This window comes from Vulpes vulpes, chromosome 14 (assembly GCF_048418805.1).
Source record: "Vulpes vulpes isolate BD-2025 chromosome 14, VulVul3, whole genome shotgun sequence".
Lineage (NCBI taxonomy): Eukaryota > Metazoa > Chordata > Mammalia > Carnivora > Canidae > Vulpes > Vulpes vulpes.
This window is the reverse complement of record NC_132793.1, coordinates 67771543-67790581: the sequence shown is the minus strand read 5'-3', so window position 1 is coordinate 67790581 and position 19039 is coordinate 67771543. Positions and strand designations below refer to the sequence as shown.

Here is a 19039-nt window from a genome sequence, read left to right as displayed (position 1 = left end):
GTATCTTTCTTCCTCTCTCAGGCCAGAAACTGTATTGTTATCTTTGCCTTTTTCTTCTTTTAATCTAATCTATTACCAAGTCCCATAATTCTTTCCCCTGAAATGTTTCTCAGGTTCACACTTTCTTGTCTATTTCCCAGGCGGCTCTATCATTACCATCCTTATCAGTTTCCTGTCCTAGATGATCTCCCTGTCTGAAATCATTCCCTCCTCAATTCATCCCCAATCTTCAAACTCACTCTTCCCACTGCCTTTCTCCTGATGAGCCGTCTGCAACCGCTCTGACTTTGAATACTTCCTACCTGGCAAGGCTACCAAATGCAAATAAAAATCACTATTCCCAATTTCATTCCTCTCTTGATTACACTCCAGTCTGCCCACCAAAACCCGTGGACATTGTTAACTGTAAGCCTGTATGTGGTCCAGCATTTCCCAGCAGGTGTTCCGTGGAATATCATTTCCATAAAATACTCATGTCCCAAATGTATTAGGCCATTGAACTTTTTGTCCTGAGGCACGCTGATATAGTAAAAGCTGGAAAATCTTTTAAATTTTGTTTAACCTGCCACCCGAACCTATTGCTGATAGAATGTTTGTTTCCTTGCTTACTTATTTACTTAGAGGAACAACTACTATCATTTTCCAAAGCTAGATTTTTTGAGGCACTTACTCTGGGAAATACTGATGAACTTAATTTAGGTGAAAACTTAAAATTTTTCTCACCTTCAAGACTAACCCATTTTGCAGAGGCCAGCCTAGTTTTATCTAATACCTATTTGTTTGTAATTTCCAAATCTAGATTCCCACTCCTCTTTTTTTCCTCTCCAGACACCCAAAGGATGTCTTCCAATCTTATGTCTATATGAACGTCCTAGGAGTTGCTTAAACCTCCAATGCTTAAGCTCATTATCTTCATCCTCATATCTGCTCCCTCTTCTAGCTTGGCCATCTCACAGTAAACTCAGTCACCCAAACTAGAGACCTCAGAGTGAACTTTGAATCTTACCCTGTCCCACACACCTAAATAAAAGTGTTGACAGGAGCTGTGGGTGAGCAGACAAAAAAATGTGACCTCCTGGTCAACTCAATCCTCCACACTTTGTTAATACTGTTTTACCTATCACCCTTTATTTTTCTTGACTAGCACTTATCACATTTCATAATTTGTATATTTTTGTGTGTGATCATTTGTTTAATGTCTGTCTCATCTACAGTGCATGTTTCAGAAGGCCATATGCCATTTTTATTTTGCTCGCTGTTGTATGCCCAGTTCTTGGAACGGCAGACACGTTTGGGCACATGGTAAAGATCTGCAGTATAAAAATGAAATAGGGAAAACTATTATGTGAGTTTTTAGAAATATCAAATTGATGTATGTCACCTAAAATTATGTGATAGCTTTTCACGTGAAATTTTTTTAGCAATTCCTAAGTAGAATTTTAAAAAGATAAATCTATACTTAACAATGATTATGTTGTTTTACTACATTTGCATTAAAGGCAGCATGGTAGAAAGGGAACAACACGGGGCTTGGATTCAGAAGACCCCAGATTTGAATGCTAACCCTGTTATTTGCTAGTCATGAGAAATTCACTTAACTTCTTTGAGTTGGATTTTTCATCTGTAAAACAGAGAAAACATCTACTCTTAGAGTTGCTGTGAGGACTGCATAAAATAAACAAATGTACAATATTAAGTAAGCACAGCGCTTAACATTGAAGCTCAATAAACCCAGTCCCATCACTTCACTGATTTACGGAAAAGGAAGAACTTACAAAATATGTTTATGTTGCTGGCTTTGAAGAGGCTACTGATTAAGGCTATTTGAGGATTTCATTATTCCTAATACAAAGATAAAGCTGAAATATGGAATCCCCTCTGATCATTCTTTGGAAAATATGGTATTTATCAGCCCACATCAGCTATCAAGATCTACTCAGATATGTTATTTTACATTTCAACTTGGGACAATTTTTCTTTGTAATAATTGCCAATGTCTCACGTTTTGTTTTATGTTTATTGATTGTCTTTCTATGGTGTTTCTAATAAAATACGCCCAGTGTTTTATTTTCACATCTTATTGTCACACTACTTAAGAAACTTTTTTATTCTAGTTTATTCAGATGAGTTATGATTGGTATTAATAATGAGTTAAATAAAGGCTATCTCCCTGGAATTGATAAAGAATCATAATAATTACATAGATTTACACCAAATGTCATTTAATATTTATTTTATATGCAATTTAGTTACGCGGATGTACTTGCACATTGGTATTTTATTTAGTGAAACAGTGTAGAGAGTAGGTTCAATAAGAAGGCACTGGCCCAAAATACTTTCATATATCTAAAACCACTTTTAATCAGACTTTCATAACCACAAACTGTAGGTGGAATGTCTCAATACAGTATGGTTTCTGTTGTACTCAACCTCAGAATTTAGCACGTTACAACACTCACCATCAAAGTAAATTTCAGCACAGAAATATCATTAAAGCTACTATTTGTGTTTACTTTTAGGTACTCCTCAACTTTTGTGTAACCAAATAGGCTTCTGGATAATGCATACTTATTTAATAATACCTGTCAAAAAAGTCAGCGCATATAGCTTCTTTTCATTAAAACTGCAAACTGAAATGGTGCTGACTGTATTAAAGCATTTAAGAAAATATCTTCAAAATCTACTCTTAATTGCTCTAAATTTAATTCTGTATTATGTTCATACTCTTCACAGCATACTCAAAATGTATTTTATAATGCTTTTTCTCATTGTGCAGGGTTAGATAAAACTGTTTTTAAGCATTAAGCTTTCTAAAGAGACCTGGGATATTACTCTTCTTTAAAATATGCCACTCAATGACAAAGATTGCAATTCAGAGCTTTTATACTTAAATATAATAATGTATTGTAATGATTACATTTTTCATAACTTGACAATAATTTGTAATGGGGACAAGTCCATTTCTATTTAAATAACTTATTTTTAACCTTAGGTGAGATAGAAAACTGTTTTTATAGTAGTTAGCAAGGAGATGCTCTTTTCTACTGTTTACACCAATCAAGGTGCACTGACAAGAGAATAAATCTAGTATTGTTTAGTGGACATTATAACTCGACATTTTATTTCCAGAATTAGAGACTTAATATGTAATATATGCATGGAAAGCAAAACTATTCTATAAACACTGACCATTTTATTTTTTTCCCTTTACTTCTTGAAACAGTCCCAAATATAATGACCATGTTGCAGTAAGAGATTTTAATATTAAGTTTTATAGTGACTTTGAGTTTTAAATCCTAGCATAAAGGGCAGGCATCACACATCCTATATTTATAATTACTCTAGAACATATTAGGTATAATCAGGAATTGAAATTAGTTTGAAATTGAGAAAAGACACATTCATTAAATATAGCTCCATACAACTTAGTTATAAAGAAAACTGGTAAACCTATTTACAGAAACAAAAATAATTCAAGGAATTTTTATTGAGCATTTTCTTTTTTTTAAAGGTCCTATTTATTTAAGAGAGAGAGAGGGAGAGAGAGAGAGAGCGCGCGCGCAAAGCAGGGGGAGGGGCAGAGAGAGAGGGAGGAGCAGATTCCCTGCTGAGCAGGGAGCCAGACATGGGACTTGATCCCAGGGCCCTGGGATCATGACCTGACCCAAAGACACCTGCTTAACTGACTGAGCCACCCAGGCACCCTTTATTCAGCATTTCCTATACAAATGCTAAGCAATATTTATTCACCATTCTCCATTTCAGACATTTGTGCTAGGTGCTGGGGTTTCTATTACACATATATCTCCCTTGTTCATGCCTCTTCCTCAGGGCTGGGGAAAAAATAGTCATTTAATTCATTAAAGCTTAAAAGCAATTTTCTTTATTTGAAGCAAAATGCATAGTGTTATACTTTCAGTCATGTGCAATGATCTGAAATTGTATTTTTATCTGGTTAGGTGAATTGTTTTTGTTTTCTGACCAACTTTTTCCCTAGACTGAACAAGAAAAATAACAGTAGATGTTAACCCAATCAAGATGAATATGAAATGAAACCTACCATATTGGTTATTTCTTGTCTTGTACTCAGTGAAAGCTGATTGTGATATTATGTCCCTCCCCCTTTCCATCTGGTTGCTGGCAGGCTCCCAATCAAGCTGAAAGGCTTAAATTAGTTTAAATGCCAATTTCTTCTATGAAGCTTTCATTGTTAAATTCAGATAAAACTCATTCCTCCCTCATTGTCGTCCTCTAAAACTTTTTATAAACCTTTACTATGAGACTTACTCTAATATTATAGAGTTGGTTGTTTATGAGTCTGCCTCTCCTATTGGCTTTTGAGTTCCCCAAAGACCCCATCTGTGGCTTTATACAGACTGGCCAGTGTACACTCAATCAACATTTGCGGAACCAGTGGATTATGGAATGGAAATAGTCTATTTTAAAGTCTGAATATTTGATTTGTGGCCAAATTTGATGAAAAAGATGAGGTCCTAAAAAATGGTGGCATGAAGTCAAAGATCCTCTCCTTTTTTTGTAGAATTAAGATAACCTTGATTTTATAGCTTTTGAGCTAAAATAACTTTTGTAAAGATTAAACTCATTTAGATTTTTTAACAATTATTTCAGCAGGATTTGCTGCAGGAGTTTTGTTATTTTGTTTTGTTTGCTTCCTTTAAATTAGCCTTTTCAAGGTCTGAATACTTAAGGTTTTAGAGGGAGAAACCAGTTTTCAATTATGCTGACTTTCTATAAAGCTTGAGTTAGGTAGGATTTCAATAAAAAATTGCTAACAAGAAAAAAAATAGTCTTGTCTCAATATAATTTTCTGCTAAAAGTACTTTTTTTTACTTGAATTTTTGATAATTTAATCTCTCAAAAATAAGAGATTTTTGGGTATATGCATTTGTTTTACTAAAAAGTTTACATGTTAGTGACAGGAATCTTGAGAGAAAGTAATTATACCTTTTGGAATCTGTAATAGAGAAGCTAGAGAATGGAGAGAAATACATATGTACATTTGCTCTAGACTTCAATAAAAAGATATTTTAAAAAATTCAGAGAAAAGTGGTCTTTATTTCTTGCCTAGATGACTCATCATGAAGGATGATAAAGTGTGAATATAAAATTTTAATTTTATAGTCACAAGATACAGAGATAAAGGGGGAGGATCTAAGTTCACGATGACTACATTCTTTGAGCAAAAATTTATTGAACCTTCCAATGAGTTCAGATTTTCAAAGAACATGTATTTGGCAAAGTATTCGGTGAAGTCCCCATCTCAATATTATATAATTGAGACTGGCTAGTAGTAATTTAGGTGATTTAAATACAAATTGATTGATCAATGTTACGTTTAATGCAAAGTCTGTAGTAAAGCGCCACAGAGTTCGGTAACTTTTCTGTCTCAGACATTTTTATCATTGGTTTAGATGATGAGGCTTATCAGATCTGTGTATTAACATAAATTTGGTAGAGTCTCTTCCTATAGTTCTACAGACGAGAAAGCTGGTCACAAATAACATGATGAAATAGGTAATTTTAGTCTTCATCCATATTTAAAGAAATAATTCTATAAGCTCAGGTTGGAGGAAGATTAACATGGGAGCTGATTTTGGGGAAAGCTCTAAAGTTATTGTGTTCTATAGTGGGAATTAATAATTCTAATGATCTTCCGTTAGCAGTAATTAATCTTAGGACAATATTCAGTTCTGAGGATTGCATTTTAAGATGGCACTAACAAAATCAGAGTATAGGATGGCAAACAGGTTGATGTAGCATCTAAGAACACTTTGTATTAGAAATCACTGAGGGAATGTGGAATGTTTAATCCAGAGGAGGTAAGAGTGATATGCTGAATACCTTCCAAGATCTGAAGGCTTGTGGCCATGGGAAGAGGCAGATGAGTTAGTCTGTTTTATTCTACAGATAAGAACTAGAAAGCACTGCTGAAAATCTTTAATTTTGTTTTTAAGATTTATTTATTTATTTGAGAGACACAGAGAAAGAGAGTGAGCATGCAAGAGTGAGGAGTGGTGGTGGAGGGGAGGGGGACAGAGGCAGAGAATCTTTGCAGCAGACTCCGTGCTGAGCACAGAGCCTGCAGGCAAGGGCTGGATTGATCCCACAACCCATGAGCCCAAACCAAAAGCCAGACACAACCAAATGAGCCATCCAGATGCTTCTGCTGAAAATCTTTTGAGAGGCTGAAAATAGGGAAAAATCTAGTGAGGAGAAGTGTCAAAGAGGGGATCTAGTCTCATAAAGTAGGAAACAGCTCATGCCTGAACATATTCAAGTAGAGCTGCATTATCATGGAAGGTTGAGGTATTCCTGAATTAAGCAAGAAGCTGGACCAGAGAAACCTTTAAAATATTTATTTCATATTTTAGTTGTTCAGATTCTATGCCTAGGTATAGCACAGATTTCTAGGTCAAGGGGAAGAGCTGAGTGAATGGTAATATGGTTCAAAACAAGAATTAATTTTTGCAATTTCATTCTATAGAATGCTTTAAGTTTTGGTTACTCAATCTCATATAGTATCATAATCACCTCTAATTTCTGTATGCCAAGAAGTAAAACAGAGTCATTTACATTTGTAGCTAGATGAGATATAAAGACTGTGAAGAATTTGAGTTACATATTAAATTATGGACAGTGCTGAAAACGCAGATTGTCCAGATTGATAAGATAGAAAATTCATATTAAAATATTTTTAAAGAAGCAGTATATATGAATCATTATCAGGGCAGTGTGGTATAGAAACAAAAACATGAAAATTAAAAATCAAGTATGAGGTCTATCACTTATGAGCTGTGTACTCTTGGGCAAATTGTTTAACTTATCTGAACTCTAGTTTCCTTATCTGTGAAATGAAGGCTATAGGAAGCATCTTACAGAGTCATGAGAGTTAACCTAGGGCTCTAATAAAAGTGAGGTGACTTGTTGACTGTGAAACACTATACAAGGCAGGTAGTATTTTTTTCTGATGCATCAGGCTCAGTCATTTCTTGTTACATATCATAAAAGACTGCTGTCCTAGAACCTGCCAACTTGTGTTACCATTATTATGTCTAGACTAGAGTTTCTCTCTCAGCTAGACCTTGAACTTTCCTTGAAAGTTCAGAACATCTCTTTTCCAATCTTGTAACCTGAGGTCCCAGAACAATACTTGGCTAAATATTTGTTGAATGAATGGATAGATGGATGGAGGAATTACATATTTTTTTGCAATCCAAAATGAATCGTTAAAAATAAATTTCTGTGCATGTTCAAACTACATTATTGGAGATTTGCCCTGAGAGAGGAAAATTTCCAGTTATTTTCCTTTTTTGTCATATTAACTTACAGGGAAAACATGCATTTGGTAAAACTGAATAGTAGATATCTTGGACTGGGTCAAATTTTGTGTGGGGGTTTGTTGGTGAAATTATCCTATTTCTTAAACTTGTTTTTAGATAAGTGTTGACTTCATTTGGTGACTTTTTTCTAAGAAGTTCAAAGACCTTATAATAAGTTATCTCACTACATTTGACAGTATTTCTTTGAAGTTAGGATATGGCACAGTTCATCATTCCCATTTTTCAGATGATACTGTAAATTTGTGACATGAATTGCCTTATTCAAGGTCACAAAACTAGTTCCTGGATGAACCAGAAATAGAACCCTCTTCACACAAAATTCATTCTTCATTCCATTAGTCAGTGTTCCCTCTTCTAGATAACTGTGTATTTCAGGGGCTGATGTTCAGCACAGCTTGGATCCCATCAAATGTTCATTGAGCAGTGTACAGGTACATTAAGAGTGGTCAGCAATTCTGACTGAGTATGAGCAGAGTAGGGCATAACCTATAAATTAATGTAAGGATAGCTTTCTAGGTTAAAGTAAAAAAATATTAATAACATAAAAATTGAGAAGTTGGCTTCTTCATTCTGACAATATAAGCTCCGTGGACACTGTAGTCAAGTCTGCCCTCAAGTCGTCCAACATTCCCACTAAAGCCAGTGAGAACCACATGCATGCACTAGTGGGTACACACTAGTTCTATATTTATGGATGTTTATTTAAATTTCACAAAATCAGAAACATTTTGGTTGGTAAAAAATACAGGTTTGTTTACAGCCAGAATAAAAAAGGTGGGTCTCCAACTTACACACCGGCCATGTAAATATCAAGTTCTAAAAACAGAGGACAAGTCCTGTATCATTTCCTACTGGGCTGGGAGATTAGTTTAAATACTGTGTAATGGAAAGGGCATTTAATAATGAGTCTCCACGCCACATGTATGCCTGCTTCGTTTGCCCTCCCAATCCCAGCTCTGTTCATAAAGTTACCTTAGGAGAACTTTCCTGCCATAGTAACTGTGGGAGTCCTTGTACCTTACAGGAAAGAATTCCGAATAAGCAAAAGAAAAGACCCTTGGAAACAGCAGCTCCTCACATTTATGAGAATAATCGAGTCCTAACTCTAAAGAACTTGCATTGCATTACTAAGGGAAGCAACAATAATTGTATCTATGGGTTTCCAATACTTGTATTCACCACTCAGAATACTGTTGGCTGAATCCTAATCGAACTGTTCAATGAGACTGGTCAATGAGTGGAGAACTTTTTACTCATTTCTTTAATTTACAAAGTCATATTAATTTCTTTGTTTTACAAAGTATTTGGGACTAACCTATCCAACGAATTCTACTTTCAAAGTTTTGAGGTTTTATTTTTATTTTTTTATCCAATTAGAATCATGATAAATATAACTCTCACTCACCCTATGAAAATATTTTAAATCCATTCCTCCTCACTCCCAGCATAGATTCTCTCTCAGTTTCCTCCTGGTTAAGGAAACAGAGTGACTAATGAGGGACAAGATGGACAGTTCATAGATACAATGCACTCTCTAATCCAGAGCCACGAAGTCTTCCTATGTGTTTAATGGGTTAGAGATGGAGTCAAGAGTCTGCAACGACAATCTCTAATTGAAAAAAAAGGGAAATGCCCTCTTAAATGCTCTTTTCTTCCCCTGGCTTGTTCCTGACAGTAAGTAATGGTACAACTGTTCTAAACTATTCCTCTTCAATTTTATTTTGTTTAATTCAGTCTGTCATTAGAAAGGCTTGCAAGCTTTAGGCTTGATGATTACTCTCGGTGGGAGGAAGTAATGCCACTGCAGACTTGTGTTCTAGACAAGCGCTCCTTTATACAATGACGGGGCCTGCCATCGTAAATGAAAGGCTCTTTAAAGAGCAGTGAGGGACTCTTTTAAGCAGACTGCTACCATGTGCTTGTAACCCTCCAGCATAACTTGCGAGGATGAGACAGCAGTGTGTTCTGCTGCAAAGAGGACTATTGTCCTCGTTAGCCTCAAGCAAATTGAGCCGTGTTTCGCTGCAATGTAGCAGGATTTCCAAAGGTTTTCAGGCAGTAGTTCCTAAAATTCTGAACATAATAAAAGGATTAAAACAGGGGGCTCAGAGTGTGGAATTTAGAACTTTACAACCCCTCACCTAAGTCAACCCTCAAACACCAAAATAAAACTTTAAATTTTATGCACTACACACTACTTTGAAGAAAAATAATGAACAATGAGTTAGATTGCAGTTAAATAATTGAATGCACATGAATAAACTTGAGTGTTTTTTCACAGACTCACAGGGTTTGGGTCTTAAAACTTGTGGTAGCTGATTTTTGATGTATATGTTTACATGAGGAAAAGGAAGAAAGATGATCTATAATTATTAAACTTATCAGGATTTAAAAGATTTTATTGTGGTCCATTTTTAAGCCCAAGAATGTTCTGGATTTTAAAAAGAGACGAATATAACACAGTTTTTACTTTTTTCTATGTGCCATTCAGATCTGATTGGTTTGTTAAAAGGCTGATTTATTCTATGACTCCATCGACAGATTGTATCTCATATACATAAAATGTATCATTTGAATCTGAGAAGAATCAAATAAACCAGATTAATATTTTGGGGGCAAAAACATGTTTACTAGTTTAACAAAGCCAAAATGTACCTAAGGTAAAGGTCAAAGACTACTTCATTCCCTGCTGAGCAAATGCTCAGGAAGCACATTTGTCTACGTTTCCTGTCATAACAGGAAGAGTGTAACTTCTTCCTTTCCACGATGGCTTCAGTTTTACCTCCTAACTCCAATATTTTCTCCCTCAGGGCCTTCCAAATCAATCCTCGCAAGACAGAAGGCAGGAGGCTGTCTCAGTTGTAGTTTCCAAACAGTTGCGTTTGTTGAAATGTTATTTAAATGTTAGTGATTTCTTAAGCTAAACGGTTCCAACTTAAAATTAAAAGTCAAATTTCCAAACATTTAGAGTGGTTCTCTTATTCCTATTAGTGGTTCAACATATTTCAAAAGAAATGCAAATATATATTTCATATTATGGAATTTCATTTACTTCAATTTAATGATGTTATTTTTCTTTTTAAACCAAAGCTATTATTCTAGAGGTGGTGGTGGTGGGGGGGGAGTTGCCATACTGTCTCCAAATAGAGTATGTGGGGATATAAACTTTAAAAATACTTTCATCAAAAAAAAAAAAAATACTTTCATCATAATAATTTTTGAAGGAGCTTATTTTAAATGAATAAATTACAATGTCAGAGGAAATCTAGACTGCAAAGGACATAGCTTTTGAAAAAATTAGCTACATGTTCTTTAATCTACAGTTTGGAAGAAGCCTCTTGGTTTATGTGGTCTATTTATAATGTTAATATTTTTAGGGTTGGTTTCTCAGTAATACGATGTCACACAGTTTGTGCATTTGCAAAGCAAAAGGTGACTTGTAGCAGACAGAATGGGGTGTGCATGCATTTGTAGACGTGGAAGGAACCATTCAATGTCAACTTTCTACACAAAATGACTGAGATACAATAAATACAAGCATCAAGATTTTTCTAAATAATACTTTAAAATGGAAATTATAAGAGATATTCCAACTAGAACTGAAACAACAAAACATCTTGAAGCCTTCAAGTACATAGAGGAAATCGTTATCCTCTTCCTTGTGAAACTTCTGGCTTCTCTTGGATTCCCTATCAAAGGAAAGCTAATGAATGAATTTGATGGCATTTAAGACAATACTTCTCTGGTAGTAAAGGAATAGATCTATTGGATACATATATAAAATATCCCACGTGTAAGGGGTGCATAGTAAGTGTGTGGCTCGCTCTCTCTATGATTCAACCAGATAGTGGGAGGACCACTTGTGAATTGTTTTTAAATTGCTAAGGAATAGAATAGAAACCGATGGCCTGATGTCATAGCTGTTAAACATACATCTGAGCACTCTAGCTACTTTTTTGTTTGATTTGGAAACTCACAAAAGTACATTTTTTTTCCTTCTGTTTTCCTCTTTCAGTCTCTTCAATCACCAGTAATTCCAGCTCTCTGAACAAAACTCTTCCCTTTGGTGATTTTAAGATTAACGAAAGAATGATTTAACTTATGTGCATGGGGAACTTTTAAGTTAGGCATCCATAGGATGCAGCAATATACCCTATAATTCAATTCTAAAATGTACTACTATGCTCTAATATGTTGCTATTATACACCCTAATTTTATTTATTAATACCAAATTTAGGGGAGGCAGTAAGCTGTTAAGAAATGACACTGAAAGAAAAAAGGCATAATCAGCATCATTATGAGGTATTTGTGGATTTATTTTAAAGTCAATGCTTTTGTGTCTTTTGAGCTTTTTATTCACTTGATGTAAACAAGCTTCCAGACATTCATTGACTACCATGGATAACTCTCTGATAGTATTTTAAGTATAATTTCCTCTCTAATACTATATATTTGGTATGCATCAAGCAACTTAAGATTCTGGAAGTTCTGTTTGTGAGGATGACAAAAGAAAATGTATATTACTGGATTCCTCTGTTCTTTGACTCATGGTTCAGAATTAATTGCAAAGTTACTTCCTGAAGCAATTTATTTGTCTTTCTAAATTATCCAGTTTCTCACACTTAAAGAGTAGGTTAGTAGATTGTTACTCTCAAGTTTAGAACTGTAATTTATTTATTGATATTCTGGATATCACCTTGAAGGAACACTACAGTAAAAATTCCACTAAAATTTTAGCTTAAATTCTAAGAATGGCCTAAAATAGTGGAAAGCAGGAGAAAGTAAGGAGTAATATTCGTTTCTTTTAAAAAGAGAGTCATCAAAGGAAATCAATAAATCTCTTTTATTCAGTTTACTTTAAAAAACATCAGATTTAGTTTAAAAACACCCATATGTAGAAACTGTTCAGAGGCTGTATACACACTAAACATATTTCTCTATGATTTTTTTTTCTGAGCCCATTTAAGATAATTTATGAGTTGTATAAAGAAACTGACATAGGGACATAAGAAAAGACAAAAAGTCAGAAAATTTAACAGCTATGATCTCTGAATTCTTTTTAGTCATAAGGGGATTCTCTTGTTCTATTAACAGGAGAATGCTGCTAATTGTCTTTAATTTGTGCTCCAGTTATTGCACTGATAATTACATGAAATTTTGTTTGCTAGCAAAAACTATTAGTGTGCCAGACCTGATGGAAGAGAACGTAAGACATTTAAAAATCTTTTTACCTTAACTTACTACATTAGGCCCTAACTGTGTTATTTGGCAAATATTTTTTCCCTTACAATTATTCAAACATTTAAATGTCTTTTTTATAAGTCACACAAATGCATTTGGATTTACCCTCTTACTCTTTCAAAGTGGGGAAACTGATAATTTAAAATACAACATACAAGTATAAAGTTTAGGTTGAGCAAGCATAAGTTTTATATAACTTCTTGATACAACCGATATAACAGATTTCTAAGTCTATTTGTAAGAAGAATCGTACAAGGGCAAAACTCATTTAAAAGTCTGGCTTTTTCAGGAGCATATTTACTGGTACCATATGAAGGAGGGTAACATTACTGCCTGATTGCTGGAGGTACATAAGGAATAAAAACAAAGAATCATTGAAATTGTGGTTTAAAATAAGCTGAAAGCTGGAAGCGATAGAAATGGTGATAAGTAGTTCAAAATACCTTGATCAGTAACATACATTTGAAAGTAAGTCCCACAAGCATAGAACTTAGAACACTACTTCTTCCCATCTTTGTCACAAGCCCTGCTCTGCAAATGTCTATGATTTTCCTTCAGGTCCGCAAGACATCCTCTGCCATCAGCTGCTCCTGCTCTGAAAGGATTCTCTCGCCCCTTGTGAGCTTGCAAAGGCTCCTTTGTGCTCCTGCTCTGCTCTGTTCCACTTTTCCTTCTAGCTCCCTGATAGTCTTTTAAAGGTAAAACCCTCTTGAAATGAAGGTTCAGTTACCACTCTTTAGGGTGCTACACAGCGCAGGAGTTGTTTTGATGGAAGTCACATTAACTTATAACAGCTTATGGTTTAAAGAGCCTAAGTCTTAACAGGAACAGCTAATAGGTACATTTATTGGGCATTTATTAAATGCTAGATGCTTTACATTTATCCCCTAATTTAATTATCCCAATGACCTAATGAGCTGGGTACTATTTTTTAACCCTCACTCTACTGATGAGGGAACTGATAAAGCTCAGAGGAATTAAGTCACTTGCTGGAGGGTTATACAACTAGCTGGTGACAGAACTGGGACCAAAGCTAGGTTCATGTGTGTCTAAAAACCATGCTCTTCACCATTAAGTTATCCTGCATGCAGTATGATGTAATTAGGAAAAGCAAAGACATAAAATCATGCTCTCAGCTATTATATTATACAGGATGCAGCATGACATAATTGAGAAAAGCACTTTTTTTTTTTTAATCTGGAAGATGTGGGCTCCAAATCTTGGCCACCACCTAGTATTACTATCTGACTTCAAAGCTTTATATGATCTGGGCCCTGCCTAGCATCTAATCTTTTCTCTCATCTCTCTAAAGTCATACACACCAGACTCAAGTTCCACGAGCTTTCCCTTGGCTCCGTAGCAAGCTCCTTCCGTTCTTAAGGAGCTTTGCAAATATTGTTCCATCTGGAATGTTGTCACCTGCCTAACTCTGACTCATGTTTTAGTTCCCATCTTTTAGCATTTCCTCAGAGAGACCTTTTATTCAATCCTCAATCTAAATAAAGCACCTCTTGTTATACTTTGATAACACTTTGATAATTTCAGTCATAGCACATTATTTACAACACATATATTTATATGTCACATGTCTGCTTCATCCCACTAAGCCAGGGATCCACTAAGTTTGTCCCATTTTTGTCAGTAAAGTTTTATTCAAATACACACACATTCATTCATTTACACATTGTCCATGGCTGCATCCATGACTAGGGCAGAGGTGAGTAGTTGAGACAAAGACTGTGTGGCACAAGGTCAAAAATATTTGCTATCTGGCCCTTTAGAGAAAAGGTTTGCTGACTTCTGTAGCAGATGATAACCTGTATGAGATTCATCTGGTTTATCACTGAATACTTAATGTTAGGCACATTGCAATCTAATAATATTTGTTGATTTAATAAATACATGAAGTATTCAGCTGTAAATGGGGTTAATAAGAATTAAATGAAATAATACATATGTAATTCTTGGTACACTTTGCTACTTTTATTAAGTTAACTTAGAATCCTTAGGATAAATTAAAAATTCATTATTTTATTTATTTTTACATACTAGCTTAAGAAATCCATCCAGTTTAAGTTAGAAATGGAGAAAGAGGATTCTCCATAAACTCAGAAAATCTGGACAAATTTTTAACAATAAAAAAGTTGTTAATTTTTTCCTTCTTTAAACTATATTATGTATATAACTGGAGTTTCTGTTTTAGCTGTTCTCCCTCCTTCCATTATGAATGGTAGAGTAAGGGCAAAATTCAATTTAAACAGTTAGCTGCTCTGTTTTATAGCAGTGTTGGTTCTTAATGATATTCAACTTATACATTGGCTTTGTAGTATTTCATTTTACACTTTTAAGTTTCTTTTCTATTTCTTATTCTGTAAAAACACACCCTGTTTTCTGTATAGCCAAATAAACACCTGCAAAGGCAGAGCAGGCTTTTATTACTTTTTAAGAAAAGACGACAGTGAACCACTGTGTGAGGTTCTCTTACGGACTGCAGTGGGGGAAGATTCAAAAAAAGCAAAATGGTTAACATTTTTCTTTTCAACCTGTGAACACATAGTTTAAAGGAAGCCCAGGCTAGGGGTGCCTCCACACTTGGGATGATTTGCTCCTGCAGATTTGCTAGTGTTGATTATAGAAGTGACCTACATCTTTTAGGCTCTCATGATCACTCTTGTAGTAAGTAAGTGGTGCACAAAACAAACATTTACAAGTAAAATGGATATTTGAACGTCAATGGCCATCTAAAATAATCATTGAAATATACACCAAAACATACTAATTAGGTTTAAGAGTATGAGTGAAGGGCCTGCTGAATCTAAAGTATGGAGAAGACTACATAGATCTTAAATTTCTATAGAATAAAATCAAGAAATTCATCTTCAAGATTAAAAAAGGAATCTAAATTGAACTGAATTTAAACAATTTTTCTTCTCCTAAAGTTATTATGACTTCTGACATGGATGAGAGTAACAGCAATTGTAGACACAACCACATTTAAATTAAGAAAAGATGTTCAATTATTAGCTGAAAAATATGTGTTAAAATTCCTGCATCCCTGTGTGAGTTATATGTTCCTTTATAAAGCATAAAGAAAGCTCCTGAATTTAACCTGCAAAAATTTTCCTCTCTTTTTTAAAGCAAAAAGAAGATACAATGAATTTCATGAACCTAAAAATTATCTGGTATTATTAATGAAATGTAGGTGCTAATTCATATAATTTTTGACTGCACTCAAAAACAGATTATAGTCCAAATAACAAGGTCTAAAGAGTCAATTGTACATGGTGTTCAATATTTCAGTCTTAATTTCAATTTCAAGTTATAAGCCAACTAAAAATATTGTGGTTTTATATTGACAGAATTACTGCTTTTTAGCTTAATCCAGAGCAATAAATAATGTGTAGGAAAAGAATGAAGAAATCTATCATAAAACTTTATCCTTTAGCTCAATTCAGTCAAAAATAGTTCAAGTTATATGTACCTTAAATATAATTTAAGGGAGGTATAAACTTGAAAATCTAAAGTTTATCTCTTAATTACATATCAGTTTTGATGGCATAACTAAACTTCTGCTCATTATAATTTACACAGGTAACAACCTAAGTGTCCAATGAATGAATGAAGAAGTGATTACACACACACACACACACACACACACACAGAGGAATATCATGCAGCCATAAAAGAGGGAATCCTACCATTTGCTACAACATGGCATGTATGGATCCTGAAGGCATTGTGTTAAGTGATGTCAGACAAAGAAAAGACTGTATGACCTCATTTATATGTGGAATATATGTAGAATCTAAAAACCAAACAAACTCACCAAAAGATATCAGACTCGTGATTACCAGATGTGGAGGGTGGGAAGAGGGAGAAATAGACGAAGGTAGTCAAAAGATATGAACTTCCAGTTACAAGACAAATATATAGCAGGGATGTAATGTACAGCATGGTGACCATAGTTAACACCATTATACAACATAAAAGAATGTTGCTAAGAGAGTAAATCCTAAGAGTCCTCATCACAAGAAGAAATTTTTTTCCTTTTTCTTCTTTCTTTTTATTGTATCTCTATGAGATGATGGACATTAGCTGAACCTATTGTAGTAATCATTTTACAATATATGTAAATCAAGCCAATCCAATGTATGCCTTAAAATTATACAGTGATGTATGTCAATTACTTCTCAATAAAACTGGAAAAAAAAACATAAAAAAACTTAAACCACAAATCAGTTCCAGTCTCACATGCAGTTCCAAGAAGACAGAAAAGGACAATCGGAAAGATAGAATGTCTTTATTTGGGGGAAATTAGTCTGTGAGGGCATCTCTAAGGCTATCCTCTTAGCTTTTCCCAGAGTAGATGGGCAACAGGCAAAATATTCTTCTCTCCCATGGTCAAAGAATACCTGCTGGCAGGTTCCATTATTCATTTGTAATGATTGGGATTTGGCAGTACTGTAATTTCTCTCAGGAACCATTGTTTGTTATTTAACGTTAGAATGCATACAAAACATCCAGCTATGCTTATATCACCTAACTAAATGCACTCTCCCCACGTGTGAAGAAAAATAGTCAAATCACAGATATTCATGATATACAAGTCTTTGTTGAATAGGGTATTTGGATATATAAAATCTTTAAGAGAGATTAATGGCATCATACAGCATTATCATTGGAGTTGTAGAAAAAAATATAGCATCATCTGCCTCTTTGTTTATGAAATCCATGGTGTAAAGAAAACAGTATAAATTAACTAATAGCTTTTGCCTACATGTTTTAAGTTACTAATATTTTGTGAGGGTATTTGTTGTCAGCACAATGTTAAGTATTCTGAATATATTTGAAAGTCTTTTTTACTGTGAATACACTGAGAGCCATTTTTATAAGCCTATATTCTAAACCTTTAAGTGGATGACCACAAAAAGGCCTCGTTCCCATGAATATAAGAATATCTTTGTTTGATGATGCGTGCAGTGTAGCAATGTTATGCTTATTAACTCTTAATTATTAAGCTATTCATGTTATACAAGTACAGTTTCCGTTCAAAATTTATGTAGAAATAAAAAGTGAACAATCATGGATGTGTAAACTGTTTGTCTAATAGATAATAAGGTGTTTTTTTCCCCTTTACATAGGATAGAATATTAGCATTTAAACTGGCCACATTTAATTCACTGAAACTCTTAATGGATGTTTATAGCTTCAAAATGTTTTCAGTATCTTTAAGATACACGGGGAAAATGTAATACTCTATGTAAATAATGATACAGGAAAAAGTTTACCCCACTCACCTGTCTGTTACGTTCATCCATAATCCTCGTAATCTGAATCTTTTTTCTCCCCATAGTCCCCGTTTTTCTTCTCTCTCTCGTCCCTGAAATTATGTATTTTTTCCTTCCTTTTCTTTCTCTTTCCTTTTTCCTCCAAACAAATCTCCTTCTTCAGCACTTGCACTGCTCAGTTCCCAAATTCCTGCATTCGTTCCTGCTGGACAAAAGAGAAAAATTAAATACCACTTTAACAGAAAGGCAGTTTCATAAGAAAGATCATATTCTACTTTTTTAAAAAGGAGAACTATATAAAAGTAAGCCAATCGAATGAATGAGAATAAGTACTATAAGCACATGGTATATCCCATGCAGGAGCATATCAAATAGGAACAGTTTGTTTTTATAATTAAAATAATCTCATAAGTAATTTAACAAGTCATTTAAATGACAAAAACTATACTTCAAAGCCCAACACTTGAAATGTATCTTTTGCAACGAGTTCCTTAATATTTTTTAATGAAATTAGGTGACTATTTTCACCCTTCTATTATGAAAAATTACCTAAATCAGAGAGTTAATGAACCTTTATATACCTGTGTATGCTAAGTAGGGCAGCTAATTCATTTTTGAAGGGAAAACAATCTCGTGTTTTGACAGCAGAGGTGATAACGTCCCTCGTTATGCAAATAGGATGGACTATTATGAAAGTGCTATTTGATATATGTAAATGTCAACTAATTTAAATCTAAATCCTTTAATCTTATTTTTAAAAAGTCACTGCTCTGAGAACACTGTAAAAATAATTTGGGATATTTAATCTTACATAATAAGCAGCTATCAGCAGTGAGATCTCCTTTTCCTCTTGAAAGCCCATAAGCTGTATCTTGAATACAAGAATCAAAAAAGATAATCATTCACCGAAAAGAAATGGTGCAAAAAAATTAGAGTATTACTCCATTTGTAATGATACTCTTTAAAAAAAATAACTACACTTTTTATAATAAGCTATCAGTTCTCTAAATTTAAATATTTTAAAAAGACATCTCATATGTCTTTGGGGAATAAGATACAAAATTACAGAAGCCTGATATTATATACTAGATATCTTTAGGTCATGAATTAAAATTAAAGAAATGATCATCGATAATATAAAATAAACC

General features: G+C 34.1%; 1 protein-coding gene across 50 annotated transcripts in view; it reads right to left on the bottom strand.

Annotated features, from left to right (window-relative positions):
* MEF2C (myocyte enhancer factor 2C) overlaps positions 1-19039 on the bottom strand; it is a 169880-nt gene that overhangs the window by 79046 nt on the left and 71795 nt on the right. For 27 of the 50 annotated variants that reach the window (XM_072736806.1, XM_072736815.1, XM_072736840.1 and 24 more), the window contains one exon: positions 17901-18093. In XM_072736806.1, coding sequence (XP_072592907.1) covers positions 17901-17954 — 54 coding nt within the window. In that variant the 5' untranslated portion in view covers positions 17955-18093. Of the gene's footprint in view, positions 1-17900; positions 18097-19039 lie in introns of all 50 variants that reach the window. The other 23 variants (XM_072736816.1, XM_072736842.1, XM_072736813.1 and 20 more) reach the window with 1 other exon arrangement.